Source organism: Podarcis gaigeae, assembly GCF_964106915.1.
Source record: "Podarcis gaigeae genome assembly, chromosome: 11".
In the NCBI taxonomy this organism is placed as follows: domain Eukaryota; kingdom Metazoa; phylum Chordata; class Lepidosauria; order Squamata; family Lacertidae; genus Podarcis; species Podarcis gaigeae.
The window spans coordinates 49215743-49242023 of NC_139687.1; the positions used below are offsets into that span (position 1 = coordinate 49215743).

Below are 26281 nucleotides of genomic sequence, written 5' to 3' on the forward strand. Positions count from 1 at the left end.
AAGTTAAAAAGTGATTTACTTACAAACTCTCGAAAGGTCAGATTCATGTGCTTTAGAAAGTTGCACAGGTAGTAAAATGTAGCTTAGTCACAAAGTGGTGACAGTTCTTAAATTATTGGTATAGCAACTCAAGAATGGCTTGTGAGAGCCATGTGGCTGGAAGGAGCAGCTCAGAGCTGCTCACACACACCAAAGCTCACATATAAACTAGAAAAGAATAAAGTCTTGATTACCTAGTTTATCCCAAGGTGAGGAGAACTGGACATAGCTAAGCCTGGCAGGACAGTTTACTCTATGGTATTAACCCCTGCATGCATAATCTAAACTTCAGCATGTTGCTTATCTGAGGTAGTTACCCTGCAATATCCTTGATTTTTCAAACTGCTGATTACCCACTTCTTTGCAGTATGGTGTTGCTGCAAAACCTTATAGCTGTGTATTATCATAGAGTTTCTAGTTGCCTCTAGAAAGTTTATGATGTTATCAAGACCTTCCCCTATCGTCTGTCTCCAGCATCCAGTATCCAGTGATATCTTCCTTTTGGACATAGGATTCTACTTAGTTTTTGTAGCTACAAACCACTGATACACTATGAAGCTGTCCTCCTGCAAGGCTACCTTCTTCATCTGTTACATGTGAACTGGATTATTATCCTTGAATTGGGACTTCCAGGACTATCCTGCAAGGGCAGCGAGTGGCAGTGGCATGCTTTGAGCTGATTGCATGGTTATGATCTTGGGAGTGATTTGCGAGACACCCAGCTTTCCTTAACAAAGGCTTATTAGGGTTTCTGTTTTGGAAACGCAACATTAACATCCTCCTTTGTAGATGTTGGAAGGCACCTAGCCTGCATGGCTAAGCAGGAGCAATGTTTGTCTCCTGCTCTGTACTATGACTCATTCATTAAAAGTAATTATTGCAGAGGCTAAAGTATTAGCTGCTGATTTGTCTTTTGGAGCATGCCTGTATTATCTGTGGAAACAGGTGTTGCCTGCTTTGCCGAGTCCTTGCAAACCCTACAAAACAGAAATTGACAGATTGAATTAATTGCCGAAATGTCGTTATAAGTAAACATCCTTCGGCTCCAATTTGGAAATCCAAAAGGGGTTCCAGCGAAGCAGGCATGTTGATTTACGGCCAGCGACAAGCATCAATTAGCACTCGCCTGTGTGGCAGAAACGAGATAGCGTGATGCTTAACAGACCGATGCTCCTCTGTTTGTTGGTTGTTTTCCCTTCCATTGCTTTTGTCCTTTGGCAACAGTTAGAAGCAATAAGAAGGGCACCTTCCCTATGTCTCCCTTGCACCCCAGTGCAAATTTAAACCTGTGCAAACAATTGCAGGGGTTGTGTGGTGTGGGTAGTAGCTATTTTTAGTTATTGGTCCAGCATTTTTCAGTCTACAGCATTTTTTATCTTGGGGCCTTTTCAGGGCAGAATTAGATGTTTGGGGATTTATGCAGACTGCTGCCAACTGTGTTGTAGCCAGGATGATCAAAGCACACACTCCAGCTTGCCCACTTAACAATGACCTCAGTGCTTGAGGTAACCTCACAACCTGTGGCGGGCATTTTTTTTGGTCATCCTGTGGTGACCTTGACCGCTGCTTGCATGTTCTGCGGCCGCCGACCAACCGGCACTGCAATCCACATTTGCTGTATGTCACTGAAAACCCTGGTTGCCAAAAGGGGTTGTGGGACTGGGCCCTGGGCAAGTACATAAAAGGCTTGAGGCGCAGACCCAGATTTTGCATTTGATTTGCATATCTGAACACATGCATATCTGATGCAAATTAAGGTCAACTTTCAGAGAAGAAAGCAAAACAAAATAAAATTTATGGCTCGTGCTATGGGGGTACTAAGAGGATTTAGTGGAGCTGGTACATTAACTTTTCTTCTGGTCAAATTAAGTTGGTGGGTGCTTTGGCTCTGTGGGGTCATGGCAAGATTTTTATTGAATCCAATACATTTGTGTGTCTCTGGTCAAATTAAGGTGGAGGTCAGTTTGGGTCTTGCATGTACCGTATTTTTCTCTCCATAAGACACACCTAGTTTTTAGAGGAGGAAAGGGGGAAAGCCCCGTTTTGGGGGGAATCAGCTCACAGTTGTGCAGCTTCTTTTGCAAAGGGGAAAAGCCCCCTTTTTTGAGGATCAGCTCAAAGTTGTTGAGCTTACTTTGCAAAGGGGAAAAATCCTGTTTTTATGGGGTTCAACTCACAGTTCTGCAGCTTCTTTTGGAAAGGAAAGGGAGCTGTTTCTGTGGTTTCCAGACAGATAATCTAATCAGCCAGTCACATGTCACTGGGGAAACAAACAGCCTCTGCCTGCAATACATTCAACCATGAAGGCTTGGGCAAGGGGGCGGCACCGGAAAGGGAGCCAGCGATCAACCACACATTCGCTCCATAAGACGCACAGACATTTCCCCTTACTTTTTAGGAGGAAAAAAGTGCATCTTATGGAGCGACAAATACAGCACTTCACTTTGCCCAGCTGCCCTGTAAGCAAAGTCTTTTTTAATAAATACGTCTGTAGAAGGGGCAGGAGATCTAGGGATCAGGGCTTCTACTTTCCCCAGAACAGCAATGCACCTGATCCTAGAAGCAGCTTGACTCATTACCTGAAAACATAAGGAGATAAGAACATTAGAAGAGCCTTGCTGGATCAACCCAGAGGCCTATCTAGTACAGTGGTGCCCCGCAAGACGAACGCCTCACAAGACGGAAAACCCGCTAGACGAAAGGGTTTTCCGTTTTGGAGGTGCTTCGCAAAACAAATTTCCTATGGGCTTGCTTCGCAAGACGAAAATGTCTTGCGAGTTCCTGCGGGGGTTTTTCCCTCCCCCCCTTTTCCTAAGCCGCTAAGCCGCTTATCAGCTGATCCGCTAAGCCGCTTAACAGCTGATCCGCTAAGCCGCTTATCAGCTGATCCGCTAAGCCGCTAATAGCGCTAAGCCGCTAAGCTGCTAATGGGCTTGCTTCGCAAGACGGAAAAAACCGCAAGAGGAAGAGACTCGTGGAACGGATTCTTTTCGTCTTGCGAAGCACCACTGTATAGCATCTTGTTCTCACAGTGGTCAACCAGATGTCCATGGCAAGCCCACAAACAGGGCCTGAACACAACAGTCCTCTCTCCTTCTGTGGTCTCCAGAAACTGGCATACCGCATCCGAGAGTGGCTACTAGCCAAAATGCCTCTAGAGTTTTAAGCTTGGAGGAGTCGCTTGCGAAATATTGGGTTCTGTGTTCATTGCGGTCAATATAACATGATGGAACAAGCCTGTATCTTTTGTTCTCCACTACTCTTCTCTAAATGCGAAAAGAAATTGGATGTTGAGAGTAAAAACATGGTGGGCAATGGGAACTTACTTCACAGCCACAGGCAAGTTCCAGAGGAGCAGCTGTTTTAGACTATTGTGGCAAGAACAACAAGGAGTTCTGTGACACCTTTGAGGCTTAACAGTTTTGTTGTAGCCTAAGCTTTCACGGATTAGAACCCACTTCCTTGTGTACCTGATGAAATGTACTCTGACTATTTAATGAAAGCTCATGGCGCAATACGGTTGCTAGTCTTGGAGGTGCCATGAAACCCTTTAAGCTATTGGACTGTTGCAGATTTCAGGGATGTGGCGTAACCTCTTTGCCGTGAGAAATTGGAGGAAACAATGGGAAGGAGAAATGTTAGCAGATTTGTCACCCGCAAAATACGTTTTGGAGACAGACATGAGTTTCTCCTTCTCTCACCCAGCTGCCAGGAAAGATACTGTCCATGCTTGCTGTAGTTATGTTCTGCCACATAACACCAAACCCCAGCCTTGCAGAACACCGTGCTGTTCTCCTGTGTCCCTATTGCTGCATACTCTCTAACAAGGATGGGGAACCTGGGACTACAGCTCCCATCATCTCTGATCATGGGCTGTGCTGGCTGGAGCTGATGGGAGCTGTAGCCCAGAAATAACTAAAGAGCCAAAGTTTCTCATTCCATGATCTGTACCAATGCTGTGAGGCTATGTAAAGTAATCCCCTTAAGGTGGTTCTTTTTAAAAAGTGAAAGGGTGTATGGCTTTGGCATGCCTACCTTGTACACAGCTCCATTCAGCTGGTTCACAGTTACAGTTATTTGGTGGTGTACGATAAACCAATTCAGGGCCTGCCCAATTCATTTTGCTGCCTGAGGCAGAGGTCATCCCCTCTCATTCATGTCCTGAAGCTAACCGAACTGGCAGTTGACTCCTACTTCTACCCAGTCCTTCACTTAAGGACTGGGGGCTAGTTTAGAGGGGGGCACAGAACAGGTCACGTCACTCACATGGTTCTATCTTCCAGCATTTTGTAGCCACTTTAGGCAGCCGCCTCACTCTGCCTAATGCTTGGGCCGGCCCTGCATCCTGAAAGGCATGCACAAATGTGATCGAAACAGGGCAAGAGAGAGGGAAGAGAAATACTGTATGCCCCTGTGCCTTCTCTAAATTGCAGACTGGATAAGATCCTCAGTTGAAAGCACTGTGGAAGAAGGCACACATCTTCCCCCCTCCTTTTCTTTTATAAGCGAGTTGGGGGTCACTTAGACGGGGGAGAGGGCAAGGGAAGAAAGGGGTTGATCGTCCTTGCCCAAAGTGCCACTTCCCTGATCTTTCTGACAGCTGCACAGGGCTGCTAATTATTACATTTTAATTAGTCTCCCAGGCCCCATCTAGTTGGCCCCTTACTACAGCTAACTTTCAGCAGCTTTTACAATTTCTCTCTCTGAGAAGATGTAGAGACATGGGAATTGGAATTACCTGAGGGGCTAGGATTCTTCAATTCTCGGTGAAGTCTCGGAACTGCCTTTTCCATAGTTTGATGCGGGTGGGGGCATTTCAAATCAAAAACTGATTTGGGGTTTGCAGAGTAGATCAGTGTCTGCTGTGGAGATGCGGTTGTTTTAATTGGAGGGGTGTGGAGTGCAGTTTACAGGTTTGTGATACCTTTTTCTAGTTTCCAGCCTTATGGCAACTGAAAGAGGAGGCAAGAATTTATTAGATTAAATGACTAATTAAAGCACTTAGCTGCCTGACAACTAAAATTACTATTTGAAGCCACCCTGAAAGCCTTCAATTAAATGAGTACAGCTGAGAGATGTGCGACAGTGGCAGTCTGGACTGTGCAGTGATTTTTTTAAGGGAACGGGGAGGGTTGGCTGAGTCGAACTGATTGATGTTCGCGTTGTGGCACAATGCCCCCAAACAGGAGCTTAATATAACTTTTTTGCCTTCTGAATATGTCCCAGTTTGTCTGATGAGATCTTCCTTTCAGGGCTTGATCTTCAGAGGCCTTATGTTAACTGTAGTGCCATGGGTGGGAGACAGATGTCCTCATTAATAAACCAAACTGTGTGCTACCATCACAATGGACGCCTTAGCTAAGAGTTGAGTTGAAGATGCCAAGGAGTGTGACTGATCAAGGAGACGAGGATCTTCCTTACGAAGGCTGACTCTCTCTGCTGAAAAGTAACTCCTTGATAGGGTGATTTTATGGAGGGGAGTCCTCTGTTTGAAGGAGTCCTTTGAATGACTCTCTGTTCTGAATGCAGGTTAAAGTTACAGAATCATAAGCAGGGAGAGGTGAGTTATATTGTATTTCTATTTAAATTATAACAATCGTTTGTTAGTTTCTACGTATGCATATAAATTTTACGCACATCTGTTCCCTCTTTTGATGATGCAAGAGGAATTTATCAGCATTCTGTCTACTTCATGCTGATTTGGGGAGTTCCCAAAATGTTTTATTTCTTTACTTCTGCAAACTGGGGGATTCCGCTGAGCCTGTTGATTCCTCCATCTTGTGCACAGGCAGTGCCGTTTTGGCTGCATAACCAACAACATTCATAGCAGGAGCATCATTAATAAAGGGAATGGTACAAATAGTCTGATGTACCATAACAGAAACCTCCCTTTCTGATTGCACATGTCAGTGCATTTATTTCAATCCTCCATAGCCTATAAAATTGCACTAAGGCAGAGGTGCCATCTTCTTAAGAGGATTGAGGGGGCCTGTGTTGATGCTGCGAGATGTCATACGATGCCCTGATATCACGCACATGATGCCATATGACACTCTGAAATTGCACAATGCCGCAAGAAGCCAGGGTGGAGCCGAATGCCCCCTGAATATTGAGGGGACTCAGCTGCCTGATGTCCTAAGGGATCCAGGGGTGGAATGGAGGAGAGGCAGTAATAGCCTTGCGTTGTACTGTACAATAATTGCTTTGCGAAGAACATTCTAGCCCAATGTGTCACTGAAGTTTTGATGGGACCTGGTGCATGGGATTGAAACGCAAGCCCTATGACACAAGCGGTGTGAAGGGACACCGGAGAATTAATTACATGCCTGCCACTTTATTTTAACAGTTCTTTGGGGCAAAATTACTTGGGTCTGCCATTATGTCCCTCCCTCCACCCTTTGCAAAACACCCACAGGGATGGGTGTCATCGAACACCCAGTAATTTTTTTCCTGTTTGACCACCCTACTTTCGACGAAAGTGCATGTAGATTGTATCAGCCAAGGGATGGTGTCGGATGTATAGAAGGACAGCTTCCAAGGGGGTGGGCAGTGCTGTTTTTGGAACTGAGCTCAGGGCCCCACTCTCCCTCCCTGCAGGGATACTTCAGTAAATGCAGAGTTTGAATATCATGTTTGATCTGTGTTTCCAGTCAGCGCCATACATGGCTGTCAAATACTCCATGCTATTCCGAGCCAGTTGCTTCATGTTGCACCATGAATTAGATGGCTTGCATAGCTTCTCCTAGGATACCACAATACAGAAACGCTCTGGGTAGCAGAGCCTCAAATATGGTCATCTTGCCTCCCTAAAGCCCAGCCAGAGGGTGCTGGATGTGAACTCTGCATTTGCTGCATCTGATGTGGTTTGGAGCTGTGCGTGGGTGGAAGAAGCAGAAGAAGCAGCAGAATACCACTCAGGCCGATTATCCTGCCTCACCTGAAATATGACAGAGCTAATGTGCTTACTAATAGTGGGATGAAGGATGAGCTCAGAGTATGACTCTCCTTGCAGTCACAGGGTACCATCTGTATGCTTTGTTCAAGCTCAAGGGCCATTACTGATGATGTCATGGTGAGGAGGTGATCTGGGCTGTCCACAGCCCCCTTAAGGGAGAGGTAGGTGAAAGGTAGACCGGTTGAACTCTGGGTGATCACAGTAGATCACCGAGGTCCCAGTTGTTTGACAAGACCAATGAGTCTCCCCCGCAAATTAAACTGAAGAAAGATGGGGGCGGGGAGAACAGAAACCAGAAATGGATTTGTGTGTGAAAAGACTAGCAGACACAAGTGCATTAGGGCAAGCAGGGGAACTGTCCCTCCAACCTATAGTCAACACACACACACACACACACACACACACACACACACGAGACTATCTTTGTGCTTACTTTCATCCAGTCCAGGGCTTCTCATGGCCTATCTTAGGGCTGGGGTGAAAGATATAAATCCATCTGTATGGTGTGATGCTACATGGACAAGTTTAGTCCCAGAGTAGTTCCAAATTAGAGGTCAAGGGAGTAGGATGGATTCATCTCTGCCTCTTGCCCTCCCTCCTCTCCTGCTTCAGCTGTTTCCCCTGCTTCCGGACTTCTCTCTGCCACAGATTCTCCCAGCTCACTAAGTCTTGTTACCTCTTCAGCTTCCGACAATTCCTCTCCCCAGTCTTCTCCCTCAATGCCCTCTTTATTGTCCCACCACCAATCCCTGGGCACTGAACCTTCTTCCCCTGGGGGTTCCCCAGCAGGTTCCTCCCACCATTCCTCTACAGCCAACCCGTCCATGACCTTGAGCATGCTAAGCCCTCATTGGTTGGTTTGGGGTTTCCCCTCTCTCTTTCGGTTGGGGCTGAAGGCTACATGTGCCCAATCCCATCGTAGCTACATTCAGAGAACCACCTGAGTACTGTTGAAATACTGTACTAATGAGACCAACTGCAGAAATGCGAGAGAATCTGTGGTGTAATGATTTAGCATAGTGACTCAGAAGTACTAAGAACTGGTTGGTTAAGTGGAATCAGTTACCAGCTTCTTAATGTCAAGGATTTTAATTGAATCCACCCATCGCCAACTGAAGTGAATATTCCAGTTCTACAGCAGTGATTGCAGTTTCTGTTTTCAATATCTCAGCTCAACTGAAATCTGGTTAGCAATAATATTTCATTTCTTCCCCACCCCCAAAAACAAAAACAAAAAAAAAGCCCGCCTTGAAATATGAAAGCAGCACTGAAAAATAAATAGCTTTCCATGAGAGCCTGGGGCTTCCAAGTTAATAATGAGAGGAACATATACAGAGTGAACCGCGTAGCAAATTCCCGTATAACCCCAACTGAAATCCTTATGGTATTTGGATTTTAAACACTGAAAAATAAAACACAAAACCCTCTGAATACTCTGAGGCCAGATTCATTGAAAGCTTGGCTGGTTTCAAGCACTTTACAAGCTGCCAAAAGTGGGGTTTGGGGTCCTGTTTGGCTTCCTGGCTGCCAGAACGGAACAGAGACTTGATTGAATCCAGCCGCTGTTTGCATGACGCTGCGGCATCCAGTCTCAGCTGCGCTGAGAGTTGGGTGCGTGGAACTCTGTCTCTTGCCCTGACCAGGCGGGAAAAGTCAATGGGATGCGAAGGGGCACCTGAAAGCAGTGTGGAGAAGCATCCTTCTCCTGGAGGATAATAGCCACAATGGGGTCCCACCTGCACCGCTGCAGGCTGGATGTCTCAGAATGCAGGTTGCTGGGGATTTCAGGTTAGCAGAGTGCTGTTGCTCTCAGGGTGGTTGCACAAGACTGGGTCTTTTCTGCAGTGGCTCCCCGCTTGTGGAACGCTCTCCCCAGGGAGACATGCCTGGCACCTTCATTGCATATCTTTTGGTGCCAGGCAAAATCATTCCTCTTCTCCCAGGCTTTTGGCTAATTAAACAATCTATGGTCTATTGGACGTGGGTGGCACTGTGGGTTAAACCACAGAGCCTAGGACTTGCCAATCAGAAGGTCGGCGGTTTGAATCCCTGCGACGGGGTGAGTTCCCGTTGCTCGGTCCCTGCTCCTGCCAACCTAGCAGTTCGAAAGCACGTCAAAGTTCAAGTAGATAAATAGGTACCGCTCCGGCGGGAAGGTAAACGGCGTTTCCATGCACTGCTCTGGTTTGCCAGAAGCGGCTTAGTCATGCTGGCCACATGACCCAGAAGCTGTACGCCGGCTCCCTCGGCCAATAAAGCGAGATGAGCGCTGCAACCCCAGAGTCGGCCATGACTGGACCTAATGAACCTTTAACTTATGGTCTATTTAACTGTATGTTTTTTTTGAGGGGGAGCATTGTTTTTGCTTGTATCTGTCTTATGTATTTTTATATTCTAAACTGCCCTGTGATCCTCAGGTGCAGGGCAGTATAGAAATTAGATAGATGATAGATAGATAGATAGATAGATAGATAGATAGATAGATGATAGATACATTTTATATATGGCTTGATTTGTAAGAAAAACAAACAAACGTCATTTTAGTGGAGGAACCATAGTTCTGGGCTGGAATGCCTGCTTTGCATGCATAAAGTTACAAGTTTCAATTTCTCAAGTGGGAACAATCAATCCCTCTTCCCAGGGAACTCTGGGAACTGAAGTTCTATCAGCAGAATAGGAGGCCTCCAAACAACTTTCAGCACTACAGTTCCCAGGATTCTTTGGGTGAAGTGGTAACTATTTAAAGAGGTATGGTACCGCTTTAAATATATAGTGCAGATGTGGCCTGTAACACAGCTTTGCATGTTCCTATTGCTTTAGCACTGCAACTAGCAGGGGTGGGAAACTACGGATTCTCCATATTGTTGAACTACAACTCCTACCAGCCTTGACCATGCTTGCTGAGGCTGATGGGAGTTGTAGTTCAGCAGCACCTGGAGGGCCAAAGGTCCCCCATACCTGGTGTTTAGGCTCTTCACAAGGGCCATACCACCCATTCTCTTTCAACACCTTGGCTTCCTCCTGCCTGTTAAGATCTGCTGGGATTTTCTTTGCCTGAAGTGATACAGCTTCGGTCCTACTTAATGCTGTTCAGGGGATCTCATTTGTTCCGTGGTGTCAACATGTTTAAATCTTTCATAGAAATTGATTGCATGCAGGAGCACGTCTCTGATGTTATTCACAGAACTCTTAAAACCTGGATTACCATGGGCTGAGCAAATGGAATGTGCAGATTGGGGAGTCTACAGGTAGCCAGAGAATTCAACATTTTACACAAGCCTCAGGTTCTCTGAGCAGATAAGCACTGTTATAGGAACCTACTTCCCCAATTAGGCAAATAAGTCTTAGAAATTATATTTAGATTTTGCACAACACTTTCCCTAAGAGCTCAAAGTGCTTCACAAACATTAGCTTTGCAAACCTTATAACAACCCTGTAAAATAGGCCTGTATTATTACTATCTCATTTTATTGACCAAGCAGCTGAGGCGATAAGACAGAAAAGCATTATGATAAACCAATTGGCACCCGGGCATCTAATGACTGGAGGTGAGATTTAATATACAAGCTTCATTGTGCTGTCTTCAAAAAGCGCTGCAGTGTTAGTTTTCCAAGGCTTTGCTGTAAGCCTAACTCCCAGCACCCTTAGTTTGAGTCCAATGATTTTGTCTTTCCATCAGATTTACATTCCATGACCATAGAGCATCTCACCCAATGCCATAGAACAGGCATAGGCAAACTCCGGATGTTTGGGACTACAATTCCCATCATCCTTGACCACTTCGTCCTGTTAGCTAGGGATGATGGGAATTGTAGTCCCAAACATCTGGAGGGCCGGAGTTTGCCTATGCCTGCCACAGAACATTACGGTACGTATGTTAGTAGCTGTTTTCCAATATTGTGTAAATATATTTTTAGCTGCAGATGTGGAAAGGGTTAGTTGGTCCTTAAGCAGTTAATTATTATGGTCATCTATAAACAGATTTAATAAAGCAGGCCTTTCGTCAGGTTGTATCATCTTGTCTTGTGACAGAAGAGACTTCTTCAAAGACCATTTCCCAAAATAATTGCACAGGCTTACATTCTCACCACATAAGGAAATATGAACCTCTGTTGACATTCCCTCCAACATAAAGGACTTTGATGAGAGCTTAACACACAGCATTTTGCAACAGGGTGTTTTTAATGCATGCATCTCCTTCATTTCTTGCAGCTACCTTGCTGACCAGTGCTGGAATGGCGGCTTCATCTACCTGATCATGTTGCGTCGCATCAAGCGCAAGGCCCCTCTTCCTCCCTCAAACGGCAACAACAGCAACAGCAGCAGCAACGAACCCAAAGCCCGGCCTACCTCGGAGCCCAGCGGGAAGACAGCCCAAAATGGCAAAAGGACTAGAAAGTTTGGTGTCATCACCAGAACTCCTCCTGGGGGCAAGGAAAGCAAAGGCAACAAAAGCGGCAAAGGCAGCTCCAGGACTGAGCAGGGAAACGGACATTGCACCCTTATGGAAATGGATGGGTTGCACCCCGAGGCATCCAGCACAGAAAGCAAACTGGAGGAGCGACTTCAAAAAGCTGACTCGCCGTTTCCAGCAGGGCAATACCGCTCCCGCCTTTCAGACGGAGGGATTCTAGACCTAACCTCAAGTGAACTGTCGCTGCAGGTAAATAATTTTTAATTCCCCATTTTTCTTGCTGCTGGTGTCACCTTAATTGAAAACAAACCAACCAGAAGCATAGGTGGTTCAATAACAAAGCAGTTTCCATTGGAATTATGGTTCAGGTAGATTGTCTACAGAGCACAAAGCTTACGTTGTGACCTTCTTCCCTTCTGTCTCTTCTATTATTATTATTATTATTATTATTGTTATTGTTATTATCATTATTATTATTTATATGTGTATACCACCATATACCTGTAGATCTCAGGCTGCTTCACAGCATGTTGGAATTCTGCCTGGTCAGAGGAATGTGCCACAGCGTAGGCACCGGCAGATATTCCTTGGCGACCTCCCCGCTGCGCCATTCTGCTGATAAGCAGGCGAGGTCTCGGCGATTCTTCTCAGATGTGTGAGAGGAACACACCGTTCTTCCTCTCTCCCCTTTGGTGTCCCCCAGGGAGGGGAAAGAAGCAGACAGAAATCTATTTACATCTTTTATTTCTGTCTTTTACATCAGTACAGAGAAACATGTCTGCACTCCACAGCAGTAAGAATAAACTCCACCCATGTACTTCCAGTACAGGTCATATGACACACACACTGAGCTAACACCCGGTGCTCAGTACAGAATGGACTGCCCCTTTGTTTCCATGGCAACAGTCACAAACTTCCTGTTTAGCTTTCCAGCCACAAGCAGCTGACTGAGCTGCTAGAGCCTTTGCTTGCTGCAGCTTTGGTGCTTTATAGTAACAGAAATTACAGTACAGCCGTACCTTGGTTCTTGAACAGAATCCGTTCCGGAAGTCCATTTGACTTTCGAAAACCAAGGGGCGGCTTCCAGTTGGCTGCAGGAGCTTCCTGCACTCAATCTGAAGCCATGTGAGACATTCGGCTTCCAAGAAAAGTTCACAAACCGGAATACTTACTTCCGGGTTGGCAACATTAGGGAGCCAAAATGTTCGAGTCACAAGGCGTTCGAGAACCAAGGTATGACTGTATAAAGAAAACACAACATACATAATAAAAATAAGAACAATAACAAACCAATAAATCCCCCTCCCACAACATATTTAAAAGGGCATTGGATGTTAATCATCCAAAGGCTTAGTTAAAGAGGAAAGCCTTTTCCTGTCACCTAAAATATGTATACTCGGGACGCGGGTGGCACTGTGGGTAAAACCTCAGTGCCTAGGACTTGCTGATCGTAAGGTCGGCGGTTCAAATCCCTGCGGCGGGGTGAGCTCCCGTCGTTCGGTCCCAGCTCCTGCCCACCTAGCAGTTCGAAAGCACGTCAAAGTGCTAGTAGATAAATAGGTACCGCTCCCGCGGGAAGGTAAACTGCGTTTCCATGTGCGGCACTGGTGCTGGCTTGCCAGTTGCAGCTTCGTCACGCTAGCCACGTGACCCGGAAGTGTCTTCGGACGGCGCCGGCTCCCGGCCTCTTGAGCGAGATGAGCGCGGAACCCTAGAGTCGGTCACGACTGGCCCGTACGGGCAGGGGTACCTTTACCTTTACCTTTAAAATATGTATAATGAAGGCAACAGCATTCCATAAGCAGGGAGCCACTGCAGAAAATGCCCGTACTTGTGTGGCCATCCTCCGGACTTTTCATGGACTTTTCACCCTCAGAGGGTCCAGGTAGTTTCATATGGAGAGAGGCGGTCCTTGAGGTATTGCGGTCCTGAGCCATAACTAGACATTAACTTCAGAAGGTGGGCAACCGGAGGCCAAGTGTGGCCCCTGGCTGAAATTTATGCAGCCCTTTGCAAGGAATCGGTATCCCAGCAACAGCAACCACCCCATGTGAAGGCATTTGAGGCAGTGATGGGGAACTTCAAGCCTAGAGGCCATATGCAGTCGTCTGTGCCTCTCTTTTTTGGTCCTTGGGACCCTGCCCAGCCCACACCCCTTTCCTACAGGTCAGGGGGTCAGCATAGGCTTCAGTCCCCTATACCTCTACATTGTAGAGATCAGAAATACTGATGTAGTTGCTCCACAATCCTCAATTAGAGCTATCTGGACCTGCCCGGCTTTTTATTGGAGTTCTGACTTCAAACTGTTTCCCCCATTATTTCGTTCCCTCAATGAAAGCAAGCGGAGTTTATTTGTTTTCCATGCATAACAGGAGAAGGGGAACCTGCTGGGGACATGAAGCCTGGCGAGTCTCGATGATTAAAGGGCTGCCGAATGCAGAGGCACGAAATAGGCCTTGCAGATGATGAGCTGAAAAACTCGTGTTATTGCTGCCTGCGAACAGAAATGAGCTCCAGGGAACTATCTATATCAGCAGCCTAGCTGCTGACATAATTTCCTTGGCAAAGTCTTTAAACATTCTATCAAGCCATTGCAAGCACCTGAACTAATGCAACCACCCTTTGTTTTTAAGAGTCATTTGGAAACACCACCAGCTGGATTGAGCTTTTTTTTTTAAAAAAAAAGAATTCCCCCCCCTCCCCGGGCTCATACAACATCTTGGTCCTGAAACCTTTCTTAATGTTAAATCCTAATCCCTGGATTCTGTGAAGTATACTAAAGAGAGATAAACACACCTGAATATTGACATCAAGGATGTGGGTGACCAGTGGCTCTGCAGTTGTTGGACAACAACTCCCACCACCCCAGATCATGCCATGTGGGCTCATTGGAGTTGGAATCCAACAATGTCTATAGGGCGTCCCCATCTCTGATCTTTAGAATACCATTTGTATCCTCCAGGTTGCTCAGGGAGTTCTCCCTTCCTTTTTTTAACCCTCTCTTTGACCCTGGGAGATACCGTGATTGGCCCAAGGTTACCAGGAGGACTTTGTGGCTGCGTGGGAGTCAAACTCAGCTCTCTGAAGTCCCGGGCTGAATCTTGGCTCAGCACTTGGTTCAACACATTGGCTCCATAATTTATTTATTTTATGGTACTTTAACTACCTTCCTACCCCACCTTGAATTTTTTTCTTGGCTCTGTGGTGTGAGAGGAAATATGAACTGCCATTGACCCCCACCTGCAAAAGACAACTTCACTGCCTCTTTCTTGAATGCCTGGATAGATTGATTAGAGCGTGGTCCTGATAATGCAATGGATGTAGTTTTGATCCCCGTATGGGACACCTGCATATTCCTCAGGGTCCCTTCCAGTTCCACAATTCTATGATTCTATGAAGTGGGATCTTAAAATGTGAGGCAGCCTTCCCTAATGAAGTCACCTTCCACTTGCTTGAAAGAACCTAGCTGCTCACATGATGTCTGCAAGGATAGAAGAGTACGAAAACACCCAATCTGTGCCACTCGCTTCTGAGTGTACTTGAATGATGCATGCTCACTATGTTCACACCTTACTTTTATAGGTTGTGCACTTCAATTGTCTTAAGTACGCACCTAAGAATGTATTGTGTGAATTGGCCCTTACTCTTACTCTTTGTTGATGAGGGATTGCCCAGAGATTTGACAGTGGAGACTTTGCCAGTTGTTCTAGTGTGATGTAGTGGTTAAGAGCGGTAGACTCGTAATCTGATAAACCGGGTTCGCTTCCCCGCTCCTCCACATGTAGCTGCTGGGTGACCTTGGGCCAGTCACACTTCTTTGAAGTCTCTCAGCTCCACTCACCTCATCAAAGCCAAACTCTTCTCCTCCTCCACCTCCTCCTCCTCCTCCTCCTCCTCCTTCTCCTCCTCCTCCTCCTCTCCTCCTCCTCCTCCTCCTTCTTCTTCTAGTGGTCTCTCATGCCATTATACTTGCTTGTAGTAATTTTAACAATAAGGTATTATGATCAAAGCCCCCTTCTATTGTTTAGTGCTCAGGGTTCAATCTACAAAAATGTGTTGAAATAGTACACCGTTGCATTAAGGAATTCATTTTAACACCAGTTTTAGAAAAATATAGGGGATCAATAAAAGGGAAGAAAGAGAAATGGAAGCTTTCCCGGGTTTGTGTGTTCTTTAATAGCCTATTTTCTTTCCCCAAGGATTCAAAACTGTCATATTTTGGCTGTGATGGATTAATTTTCTTATTCCTAAATGCTGGAATGACTGACTGACAGTTTGATCCTGGACGTCTTAGAAACCCATTTAAAGGCTGAATTCACACATGAACACAGTTCACCAGATAATTGCAGATGCACCCGATTAACCTGAAGATTTGAAACGGCGCAATTATTTATCACCTAATCCACTTTCACAGATCATTGCCTCTTTATCGTGTGAGGAAATTGCCCGCCATGGGGAACCAACTGGGAGACTACAGGCTTATTAGGTGTTTGTATTTTTGGTGCCCCCGATGAACTGTGAAGATATTTCACACCCACGTTTCCCAGCTTAGTTCTGAAATCAAGCCTAGAGGAAACTACGGACATTGTGTTAAGCAAGTTGCTTCTATGATAAATAGAAATATCCTGCTCTTGATCTGCAGAGCAGCTCACATATGGCTCCCAGATGGCTTCCCATCCAGGTTTCTTAAAAGGCCAGGCCTCCTTAGCTTAAGTAGTACAATGGCACCATGTGCCTGCAGGCCATCCTCTGTTACATATATGCAAGGAGGAGAACAGCTCTTTCCTATGCACCTGGTAGGGAAGGCCTAACCAACATGAAAGGGATGGCCCATAGCTCAGCGGTGATGCTTTCCACGCCATGTTGTTTAGTCATTTAGTCGTGTCCGACTCTTCGTGACCCCATGGACCAGAGCATGCCAGGCATTCCTGTCTTCCACTGCCTCCTGCAGTTTGGTCAGACTCATAGTGGTAGCTTTGAGAACACTGTCCAACCATCTCGTCCTCTGCCATCCCCTTCTCCTTGTGCCCTCCATCTTTCCCAACATCAGGGTCTTTTCCAGGAAGTCTTCTCTTCTCATGAGGTGGCCAAAGTATTGGAGCCTCAGCTTCAGGATCTGTCCTTCCAGTGAGCACTCAGGGCTGATTTCCTTCAGAATGGAGAGGTTTGATCTTCTTGCAGTCCATGGGACTCTTAAGAGTCTCTTCCAGCACCATAATTCAAAAGCATCCATTCTTCGGCGATCAGTCTTCTTTATGGTCCAGCTCTCACTTCCATACATCACTACTGGGAAAACCATTGCTTTAACTATACAGACCTTTGTTGGCAAGGTGATGTCTCTGCTTTTTAAGCAGCTGTCTAGGTTTGCCATTGCTTTTCTCCCAAGAAGCAGGCGTCTTTTAATTTTGTGACTGCTGTCACTATCTGCAGTGATCATGGAGCCCAAGAAAGTAAAATCTCTCACTGCCTCCATTTCTTCCCCTTCTATTTGCCAGGAGGTGATGGGCTCCAGGTCCAATCTTCAGTAGTTCTAGTTGAAGCAGGTGTGGAGAACTTGTGGGCCTTTAGGAGGTACTGAAGTCCAACCTCCACTTTCCTCTGAACAGCAGGTGGGGATCAGAGGCCAAAACACCTGGAAAGCCACAGGCTTCAATCCCTGAGTTGAAATATGAGTTGAAAGTGGATTCTGGGAAGCAGTCCTACCTGAGACTGTGGAGAGCTGCTGTCCATCAGAGTAGACTGGACATAGATGGACCAGTGGTCTGATACTTGGTAAAACAGCTCCATAAAGTAAAAGCAAAGGGACCCCTGACCATTAGGTCCAGTCGTGACTGACTCTGGGGTTGCGGCGCTCATCTTGCTTTATTGGCCAAGGGAGCTGGTGTACAGCTTCCGGGTCATGTGGCCAGCATGACTAAGCCACTTCTGGCAAACCAGAGCAGTGCATGGAAACGCTGTTTACCTTCCCGCAGGAGCCGTACCTATTTATCTACTTGCACTTTGATGTGCTTTTGAACTGCTAGGTTGGCAGGAGCAGGGACCGAGCAACGGGAGCTCACCCCGTCGCGGGGATTCGAACCGCCGACCTTCTGATCGGCAAGTCCTAGGCTCTGTGGTTTAACCCACAGCGCCAGTCCATACAAAACATTCTCTTTGCGCAGGGATTCCAGAGGGGGCACAATTTTTTCTGCCTTCAGTTTCTATTTTCTTGTGTACTATTAAAAACAACAGCAGCAACTCCAAAACAGGAGCATAATTTTTTTACTTTAGGTGCGAAAATACCTAAGGCTAGTTTGTGGTTGAAAATGTGCAGCTCCTACTCAAAGGAACATATATTAATGTAAAAATAATCAATAAATGCAAGCCTTTAAGAATGTATACTGTAATGCTCAGTGATCCCAGCTTTCTCAGGCCTTCCTCTGCATTTATTTGCTTCTTTTATTAAAAAAAGAAAAAGAAAATCAATTCCTGTTATATTCTATGGTAACAGCTTGCTTCATAATAATCACATTTACTATTTTTTAAAGCACTTTCAGGTAAAAATGAAGACAGGCCTGGCCTGGAGGCTTAAAGTCTAATAACAGTCATTCACTTCACACACACACACACACACACACACACACACACACACACACACACACAATGTGCTGTAGTTGTCTGGCTTTCTTGTTTCTGGTCTGGAGGGAATTACAGGGCGGCCATATTCAGCAAGGGCAGTTCCAAGAAATTTGCTGCCTGAGGTGAAAAACAAGATGGCCGTCTCCCCTGCTGCAAGTTCAAGAGTCAGCTGCAGAGGCAACTACAGTTTGCCTCTGAACTTGGTGATAGGGCAGCATCTACCACTATACCTGAGGGCAGCAAGCTGAGCACACGGGGCAGGCTGCATGTTATAATACACCTCCACCATCTTGCCACAGCTCCTTGTCCCCTATCCTCTGCCACCTTGGGCAACCTCCGCACTCTGGCTAAAGATAGTTCTGGTCCTACATTCAGATTATTGCATCTCATCATAATAAGCCAAGACAAGTCTCATTCCTCTATATGCAGCTGCTCCACTCTTCCATTTGTACAGCCAAGCACACAAGCCAGGAGTCTCTCCAAGCTGGGAAACAATGGTTAGCAGCTTCTGAAGAAGACCCGTTATTAAGCCAGCTGTAAACCATAGCTTCGTAACCTGCCTTGATTAGAAGGCGATAACCATAGTTTTATCATTTTGGATAGGAAAAATGATCCTGTGAGTTGGCAGTTGTGGTCCAGCACAGCCCAGCTGCTCTGGGCAGTCATACAGCCCCTCGTGACCATTGGAGAGCCAATGTGGTGTAGTAGTTAAGAGTGGTAGACTTGTAATCTGGTGAACCGGGTTCGCTTCCCCGCTCCTCCACATGCAGCTGCTGGGTGACCTTGGGCCAGTCACACTTCTCTGAAGTCTCTCAGTCCCACTCACCTCACAGAGTGTTTGTTGTTGGGGAGGAAGGGAAAGGAGAATGTTAGTCGCTTTGAGACTCCTTCAGGTAGTGATAAAGCGGGATATCAAATTCATACTCTTCTTCTTCTTCTTCTTCTTCTTCTTCTTCTTCTTCTTCTTCTTCTTCTTCTTCTTCACCTTCCTCTGACCGCCACATGGGCCCCTGGGAAGCCTGCCCATTTGAATAGACCAATCACAGGCAGGCTAGAGTGTGTGGCTTGGCTGGTGGACCTGGGCTGGCTAGTCTTCATTCAGGTCTGGCAGCTACCCATAAATGGGGGTCACGGCTTGGCTGAGCAGTTCAGTTGGAGCTGGATTTCCTTCCCCTTCTGCCCCTTGATTGTATGATGGCAGGAGCAAAGCACTCGCATGTGGGAGCACAGGATTTGTTCATGTCTTGTCTTACTGAGATCTCCTGAATGTGGCCGTTATTGGAACCTGTTGATTTCGCCCTTCCTCCTCTGCAGTGTATAGTACAGTTTTCATGATGTTGTGATGCTGAGCGCTAACTCACTTTCACCAGAAAGTCCCAATTCAATTATTCATTCATTTAAATTATGAACCCACTTTACAAGTTAAGGCATTTTCAAAGTAGCTTACAAAATAATAAGGTAACAAAACAAAGATGCTGCAGAAAACAAAACAATACGTAGGTGAAAGAGCAAATAAAATTTGGAGACTGACATTGTTTTTGACAATGTTTTCTTCAAATTTAAGATAACTGTGCATGTTGTGTGTGTGTGTGTGTGTGTGTACAAATGCAGTTTTCAAGCCCAAAGGTATTGAATTTCTGATAACAGAATGTTTTTCACACAGGCTGTGTTTTTACTCCGGAGAACAAATAGCGTTCCTTTTTGTTTTATTAATGATGGAATTTGGTGCTTATGAAATCAAGGGGTGTAATGGCACTGCCTTGAGCCAAGAGCGATTCAAGCTTTCCTGCTTAGTCCTGGCCAGACATAACCTCTTAGCAGCTGTATCACAGGCACTTGCAATTCAATCTGTAGATGGGTTCCAAAGATAGATGTATATTTCTGACGGTCAATGCAGTTTCCTGACGTAGGCAGATAACTCCTGGGAGCAGCATGAAATTAACAAATGTTATTCTCACTCGGGGTCTGTTATATAACACAGATAACCCATTTTCACACATAATGAGACAGAAAATGAAATTCTTGCCACTTTGAACACAGTTTAATTGTTTTTGTAGTGTACACACATGGAGATTTACGTTTCTTTTAAATGCAAATTTTAGCTAGATCCCTTTATGATATCCCAAAAGAAGACCTGTTCAGGGAAAAGAAAGTCACATGTAAGAAGAAGTATATACCATAGGGCATGATCTACCTAAAGTTAAGCATTTTAGGGCAACCAGTGGGCATCTGCAACTGCAGTAGTTTGGGAAGAGAGTCTTTCCCAAGCTGATGTCCTGTAGATATTTTTAACTTTGGCTGTAACAGCTGGGGCTGATGGGTGTTGTAGATCAAAACAACTGGAACGTACCACTTTGTGGAAGTACCAAGCGACAAGAAGGAAGGTGACCACATCTGGGGAGACCAAAGGAGCCATTGCTGATGGAGGGAGAAACAAAAATGAAAGGGATTCCAAGGGTTTGTAGGAAACATGAACACTTGCACCTATCAATCTACTATCTATCTGTCTACTTCTCTTTATCTATTATCTGCTATCGATCGTGATTTTTTGCTTAAGGTTCAGAATGTTGCCTGCAGTTCTACTTGACCCACTGCGACTATTAAATATAAGGTGTGTGTTTAACTTGCCCCAAGGTAACGGTGGCCAATGGTGTTTTGTGTTGGCTCTGCCACACACTACTGCTGAATTACCTTGGTACGGTATTGCCTCTAGTTTCCTGAGCCAACTAGCAGACAGCAGTATCATGCTGGAGAGGAGACCGACAGCCTGGGAGGCCTTTAGGTCTGCCATAACATAGCCTGGGTCTCCTCTCATGGCTCAATGCAGGACTGTTGCAGACTCCCATTGCCTGTGCCACTTGTAGCACCATTGCCAAGGTTTAGCCACACTCATAAATGAAGGTGTGCGGTTCTGTTGCTCAAATCACCAGGAAAGATTTGCTCTGGATACACCTTTCTTCAGGGGAAGTGCCCTGCCATTGGTTTGGCTTGCGTAGGTTCATCAGGATGGCGAACGATGAAGGGTGAAGGTGGTCAGCCTCCTATGATTGTGGGATGGATCTTTCTCTGCTTGAGGTGCTGGAGAGATGCTGCCAGTGTATTAAGAAAGGAAGAAATATATCTGCATTGGATTTAATTGAATAGGTTATATACCTTGCTTAAGGGTTGTACATGGTGTACATCCCGGACTTGATTCGTATGTTAGGAAGTAACCAGTAAAGGAATTTGTTACATACATTACCATTCAGCCTGTTGCACTCTATATGTTGTAACTATTGCATCTGTGTAACAAGGTACGTACAGTGGTACCTCGGGTTACATACGCTTCAGGTTACATACACTTCAGGTTACATATACTTCAGGTTACAGACTCCACTAACCCAGAAATATTACCTCGGGTTAAGAACTTTGCTTCAGGGTGGGAACAGAAATCGTGCTGCAGCAGGAGGCCCCATTAGCTAAAGTGGTGCTTCAGGTTAAGAATAGTTTCAAGTTAAAAACGGACCTCCGGAACGAATGAAGTACTTAACCCGAGGTACTACTGTATTGTATTTGTTTTGCCAGTCAGAGCAGACAATATTAAGCAAATAGTCTGATCTGATATAAAGCACTCTGTTGTGTCCTTATAAGTGGTGATTCTGTTATTTGTGTTTGATATAACAAAGCGCATGTATATGGGGTGGGGGTAGGGGGTGGGATTGAATAAATGAGTACAGAATGGTAAAATACTGCAGTGCAGTAAGCGCCTGAGTTTCAGTGTATCATGGGAATCCCTTTCTTAAAAAGAAAGAAAGAACCTTATAGCACTAGAATAACATCTTCTTCTGCAAACTGTTATGTTCAATTATGGCAAATGCTCCTCTCTTTCACTTAAAATGATGCCTGTCTTAAGTGCTTGGAGCCTACTGTCCTGTCTGCTGAGTGCTGCTGACAGGGAAGACGTGCCAAAAGACAACCATCTCACTCTTACCACAAGCTCTTCACCTTTTGCAGCAAAGTCTCTGCCAAGTATGGGGGTGGGGGGAGTCGCCCTTGTAACCCCCAGATGTCAGCTCGCATCTGAAAATCGAGCTGGATTTTCTACTCAACAGCCTCCTGGTACACCTTGCCTCCAGATAAATTGCCATCACCGTTTCTCTACTTTTGTGCAGGGCAAGAGCAAAGAAATATTTGATACCTGGAATCGAAGTGTGTTTGTTTTGTCCCAGTAGATATCAGGCCGGTTAGCCTGAGATCTTGGTGTACAGGAGCCTAAAGGGGCAGGAAAAGTCAGGACATAAACATAGGTACCCAGATATGCTCAAAGTAGTTCATGGTATCAGTGGCATAGCGTGGGTTGTCAGCACCCGGGGGAAGGCAAGTAATTTGTGCCCCCTAACCCGTGGATTTGCGCCCCCTAACCCTAACCCCCAGATGTTGCGCCCAGTGCGGCCGGCCCCCCCTGCACCCCCCACGCTACGCCACTGCATGGTATCGCCTCTTAAGTGAGCAATTAGGAGTAATATTGCCTGCATACTAAGCAATCTTAAAATCATAGATTCATAGAATTGTAGCATTGGAAGGAGTCCCGAGGGTCATCTAATCAAACCCTCTGCAATGCAGGAATCTCAGCAAAAGCCTCTATGACAGATACCCCCCCAAACTCTGCTTAAAACCCTCCAGGGAAGGAGAGTCCACAACCTCCTGAGGGAGTCTGTTCCACTGTCCAACAACTCTTACTGTCAGAAAGTTCTTTCTGATATTTACTCTGAATCTACTCCCTTGTAATTTGAATCCATACCACTGTTGAACAACTCTTACCAAAAGAAAGTTCTTCCAGAAGTCTTGACACATACTCCCCCTCCCAAGTTGAAAATTCAGCGAGGGAGCTGTAATATCCCTTGATGAGTTGGCAGGCCCCACCTGCCAATATTTTATAAATTGCCTTTTTTTTTTTTTGCTCTTTTGGGGCCCTTATTACCATTTTTAAAGTCACTTCTGGGTTCAGCATGGTTGCACATCGATTAGGCACACGTAAATTGGGAGTTGCCTGTACAGTGGTACCTTGGTTTACAAACATAATCCGTTCCAGAGGTCTGGTTGTAAACCAATACAGGTTGTAACCCAAAGCGCGCTTTCACCAATGGGGCCTCCCCCCCAATTTTTTTTGGGGGGGTTATGATCCCCCCCAAAATGGGTTGTAATCCAAAAAAAGGGACATACACTTCCGGGTTTGATGTGGTGTAATCCAGAACGGTTGTAATCCAAAGTGGTTGCAAACCAAGGTACTACTGTACTTATTTCAGTTAATACAAAATACTTACAGCTGAATATTAACTAGAATATATGCGCTTCCATGATGATTACTGAAAAATGAGACATAACATGGTTGCATTTTGATATTTAGGAGTGCAAAAACTGAGTGCAAAAACTGCCAAAACAATATGCTTTAACTATGACCTGTAATATCTCAAGCACCCAGGTTTCCTTTGCTGGCAAAGGAGAAGCAAAAGGTCTCTCTGTCTGAGGCCTCTTGCCTTTCCCTTTCCAACAAAACAAAAGCCCAGTTTGCACACGCTGATCTGGTCTGCTAGATCTCTCAGCCAGAGTGAGAAATTTTAAGATGCAGCTGGAAAGTGTCTTCTCCTAAATAAAAATGCAAGAACTCTCTGAAAATTCCTCTCCCAGCGAGAAGGTTGCCGGATATGGAAGATGACCATGATGAAGGGAACAGATGGGCTGGGAATCCAGATCACCGGAGGCCGAGGATCGAAACGTTCTCCTCACGCCATCATTATCGCACGGGTGGAAGAAGGAGGCTCTGCTCACAGGTACAATTTGTTCTGTTGTCACATCATGCACATCTGACTATCCCATTGTTTGGGTGTAACACAAAGGTTTAAGTAAATGAAAACAGTGGGCAGCTGCCAAATTAGTTTTTTTATTATTATTATTCCCCGCTTTCCAGCAAGGATTGGCCCCTCAAAGCAACTTAAAATTCAAATCCAAAACAAACGAGAAAAAGTAAAATAATAAATTGATGCTGTTGCAAGAGTTGTTTCCCCACACAGCCACTCCCACCAAATCTCACCACTAAAAACGTTTCTCAAGCCTTCCTCATACCGAAGGTGACTTCTAGAAGCCCCACTAGAGCTCTTCTAGGACACCCATCTAGCTCCCTGCTCTGTCTAGATTCTTTCAAGTCTCATATCAGGGTTTTTAGTTTCTACAGCAGAAGCTGCAACCAACCAAAAATCTTGATATGAGGCTTGATAGAATAAGTCCCTGTAAGATTGTGCTTTGCCCCTGAAGCAACAACTCCAAATAGATTAATCCCTTTGCCATCACCCTTTTGAGGGCATCCTCCTGTCCGTGGTGTGCCTGCTGTTAGTAAATAAATTGCCTGGAGCACCCTTGAGTTTCTTGCTGTTCCAGTTCTACCCCCAGGAGAATCAGAGATCTCAGAGACTGAAGCAATTTGAACAAGGCTTATTGGGAAATCTGGAAGCCACCAGGGTAGTAAGATATGTGCAACTCACATGTGTTTCAAAAATCTGCGGTAGGTTCCTGAACCTGGAGTGTAAACAGCCATATAATTAGATCCCGTCGTCCTTTATGGGATGGCATTTCTTTTGCAGGTGGAAGAAAAGGATCCTTGGAGGTTTAGTGGCCTAGCATAAAATGTACATGTACACCTCATTTTCATGAAGAGTACCTTCATTCAACATCCCTAACCATTGATCATGCTGTCTGGGACGGATGGGAGTTGGAGTCCAACCCCATCTGGACAGCCACTGGTTCCCCATTCCTGCTTTAGGTTGTTCTTTGTTTCTGAGCTTTTGTCTGGCAACCTTACTGTTGTAGCATGTTATAGGATTCCTTTGCCACAGTGAGAAAGTAGGTCAGGTACACTACACATAAGACTTGGCAGGGTCCATCTCTTGAAAAAGAGGCTGGCAGAAGTCTGCCAGGGTTCCTGCCTGTTCCTACCTGGGGAGATGGATTTGGTGCTGGGCAGTTGTACTATAGGAAAGGGAACATGCCGAGCTAACTACTCCACAGCAAGTGAGCGAGTTAACTGCTCCACGGAAAAATTAATATTAAAGCTGACCTACTTACCAGTGATATCGTTAGTGTCTATAAAGTGCTCCGAGACGCTCCAGAGAAGGTGTTAAGTAAATGTGGAGTGACTTGAATATTCATTATTAACAAAATGCAGGCAGTGCCTCCTATATTCGACTTGAAACTTCCCCACTGAAAGTAGGAGCATGGGGAAAAGGAAGCGCCAACATTTATTCTTGCTTTCTTTGACTGGGCAAGGGGTGTGTGTGGCGACCCATTTTTTCTAATTAAAACAAAACAAAACAAAACACTTTTGCCCAAATGACGTGGTACCTCCTGTTGTTCCTTGAGCAGTAGCATCAGAATATAATGTTCGCCTACAGAATAACAACTTTCTTGACGCTTCAGAACCTAGAAACATTCCCCATGAAACTGAAAAGTCTTTGTTGTCCTTTTCCTCTTTCCTTAGAGATGGTAGACTGAAAGTTGGCGATGAACTGCTCATGATCAATGGCCACTCTTTGGTTGGCCTCTCCCATCAAGATGCTGTCGCTCTTCTTCGGTCGGCCGAAGGCCTTGTGTACCTGGTAGTTGCAAGCAGGGTAGGTAATAGTCCATTAAATGGATTCAGCATGTTTAGGTGTACACAGAAGATCTACTCCTGCAGTACGTGACTGTAGCCACTAGCTTAGATGGCTTTTGAAAAACGGGTGGGAAAATTCAGGACTGACAAAAGAAGGTACATCTTTACCCAGTGAATCAATACTGTAACCTGGGGAATTTGCCATTTCAACAATGAACAATAGCAATTAGCTTAGTTTGTTTTATTAAATTAATGGAGAAGAGGTTCCACAATGGCTATTGGTTGAGCTATATGGGGTGTTATACATGTTTGAAGTGGCATTGTAACACATTTACTGCTTCCTGAGACATTTGTTTTGGAGGCAGAGAATATTTGTTCAAACCATTGTCACCCCATGTTATTTGACGGCATGAAACACTGTAATGGTTAAAATGCAAAATATGCATCTAATTGTTTCCATCAATACATAGAACAATAGGGGAAAACAAATGAATTCATTTTGACCTATTAAAAGCCCAGTTTCTCATATCTTCTGTAGTTCATTGAATAGCATCATATACTCATTCACCATCAATTTTATTCCTGGTATATTCCTTTAATATACATATTGTGTCATTAAATCCCACCTTCT

General features: G+C 45.3%; 1 protein-coding gene and 1 long non-coding RNA gene across 7 annotated transcripts in view; one reads left to right on the forward strand and one right to left on the reverse strand.

The window, feature by feature from the left end:
* PDZD2 (PDZ domain containing 2) overlaps positions 1 to 26281 on the forward strand; it is a 230729-nt gene that overhangs the window by 144096 nt on the left and 60352 nt on the right. For all 6 annotated transcript variants that reach the window (XM_083702529.1, XM_083702530.1, XM_083702534.1 and 3 more), the window contains 3 exons: positions 11207 to 11657; positions 23694 to 23836; positions 25537 to 25669. In XM_083702529.1, the coding sequence (XP_083558655.1) occupies positions 11207 to 11657; positions 23694 to 23836; positions 25537 to 25669 (727 nt within the window). The remainder of the gene's footprint in view (positions 1 to 11206; positions 11658 to 23693; positions 23837 to 25536; positions 25670 to 26281) is intronic.
* The window catches only part of LOC310827222, a 324002-nt gene that overhangs the window by 56804 nt on the left and 240917 nt on the right, over positions 1 to 26281 (reverse strand). The window lies entirely within an intron of this gene.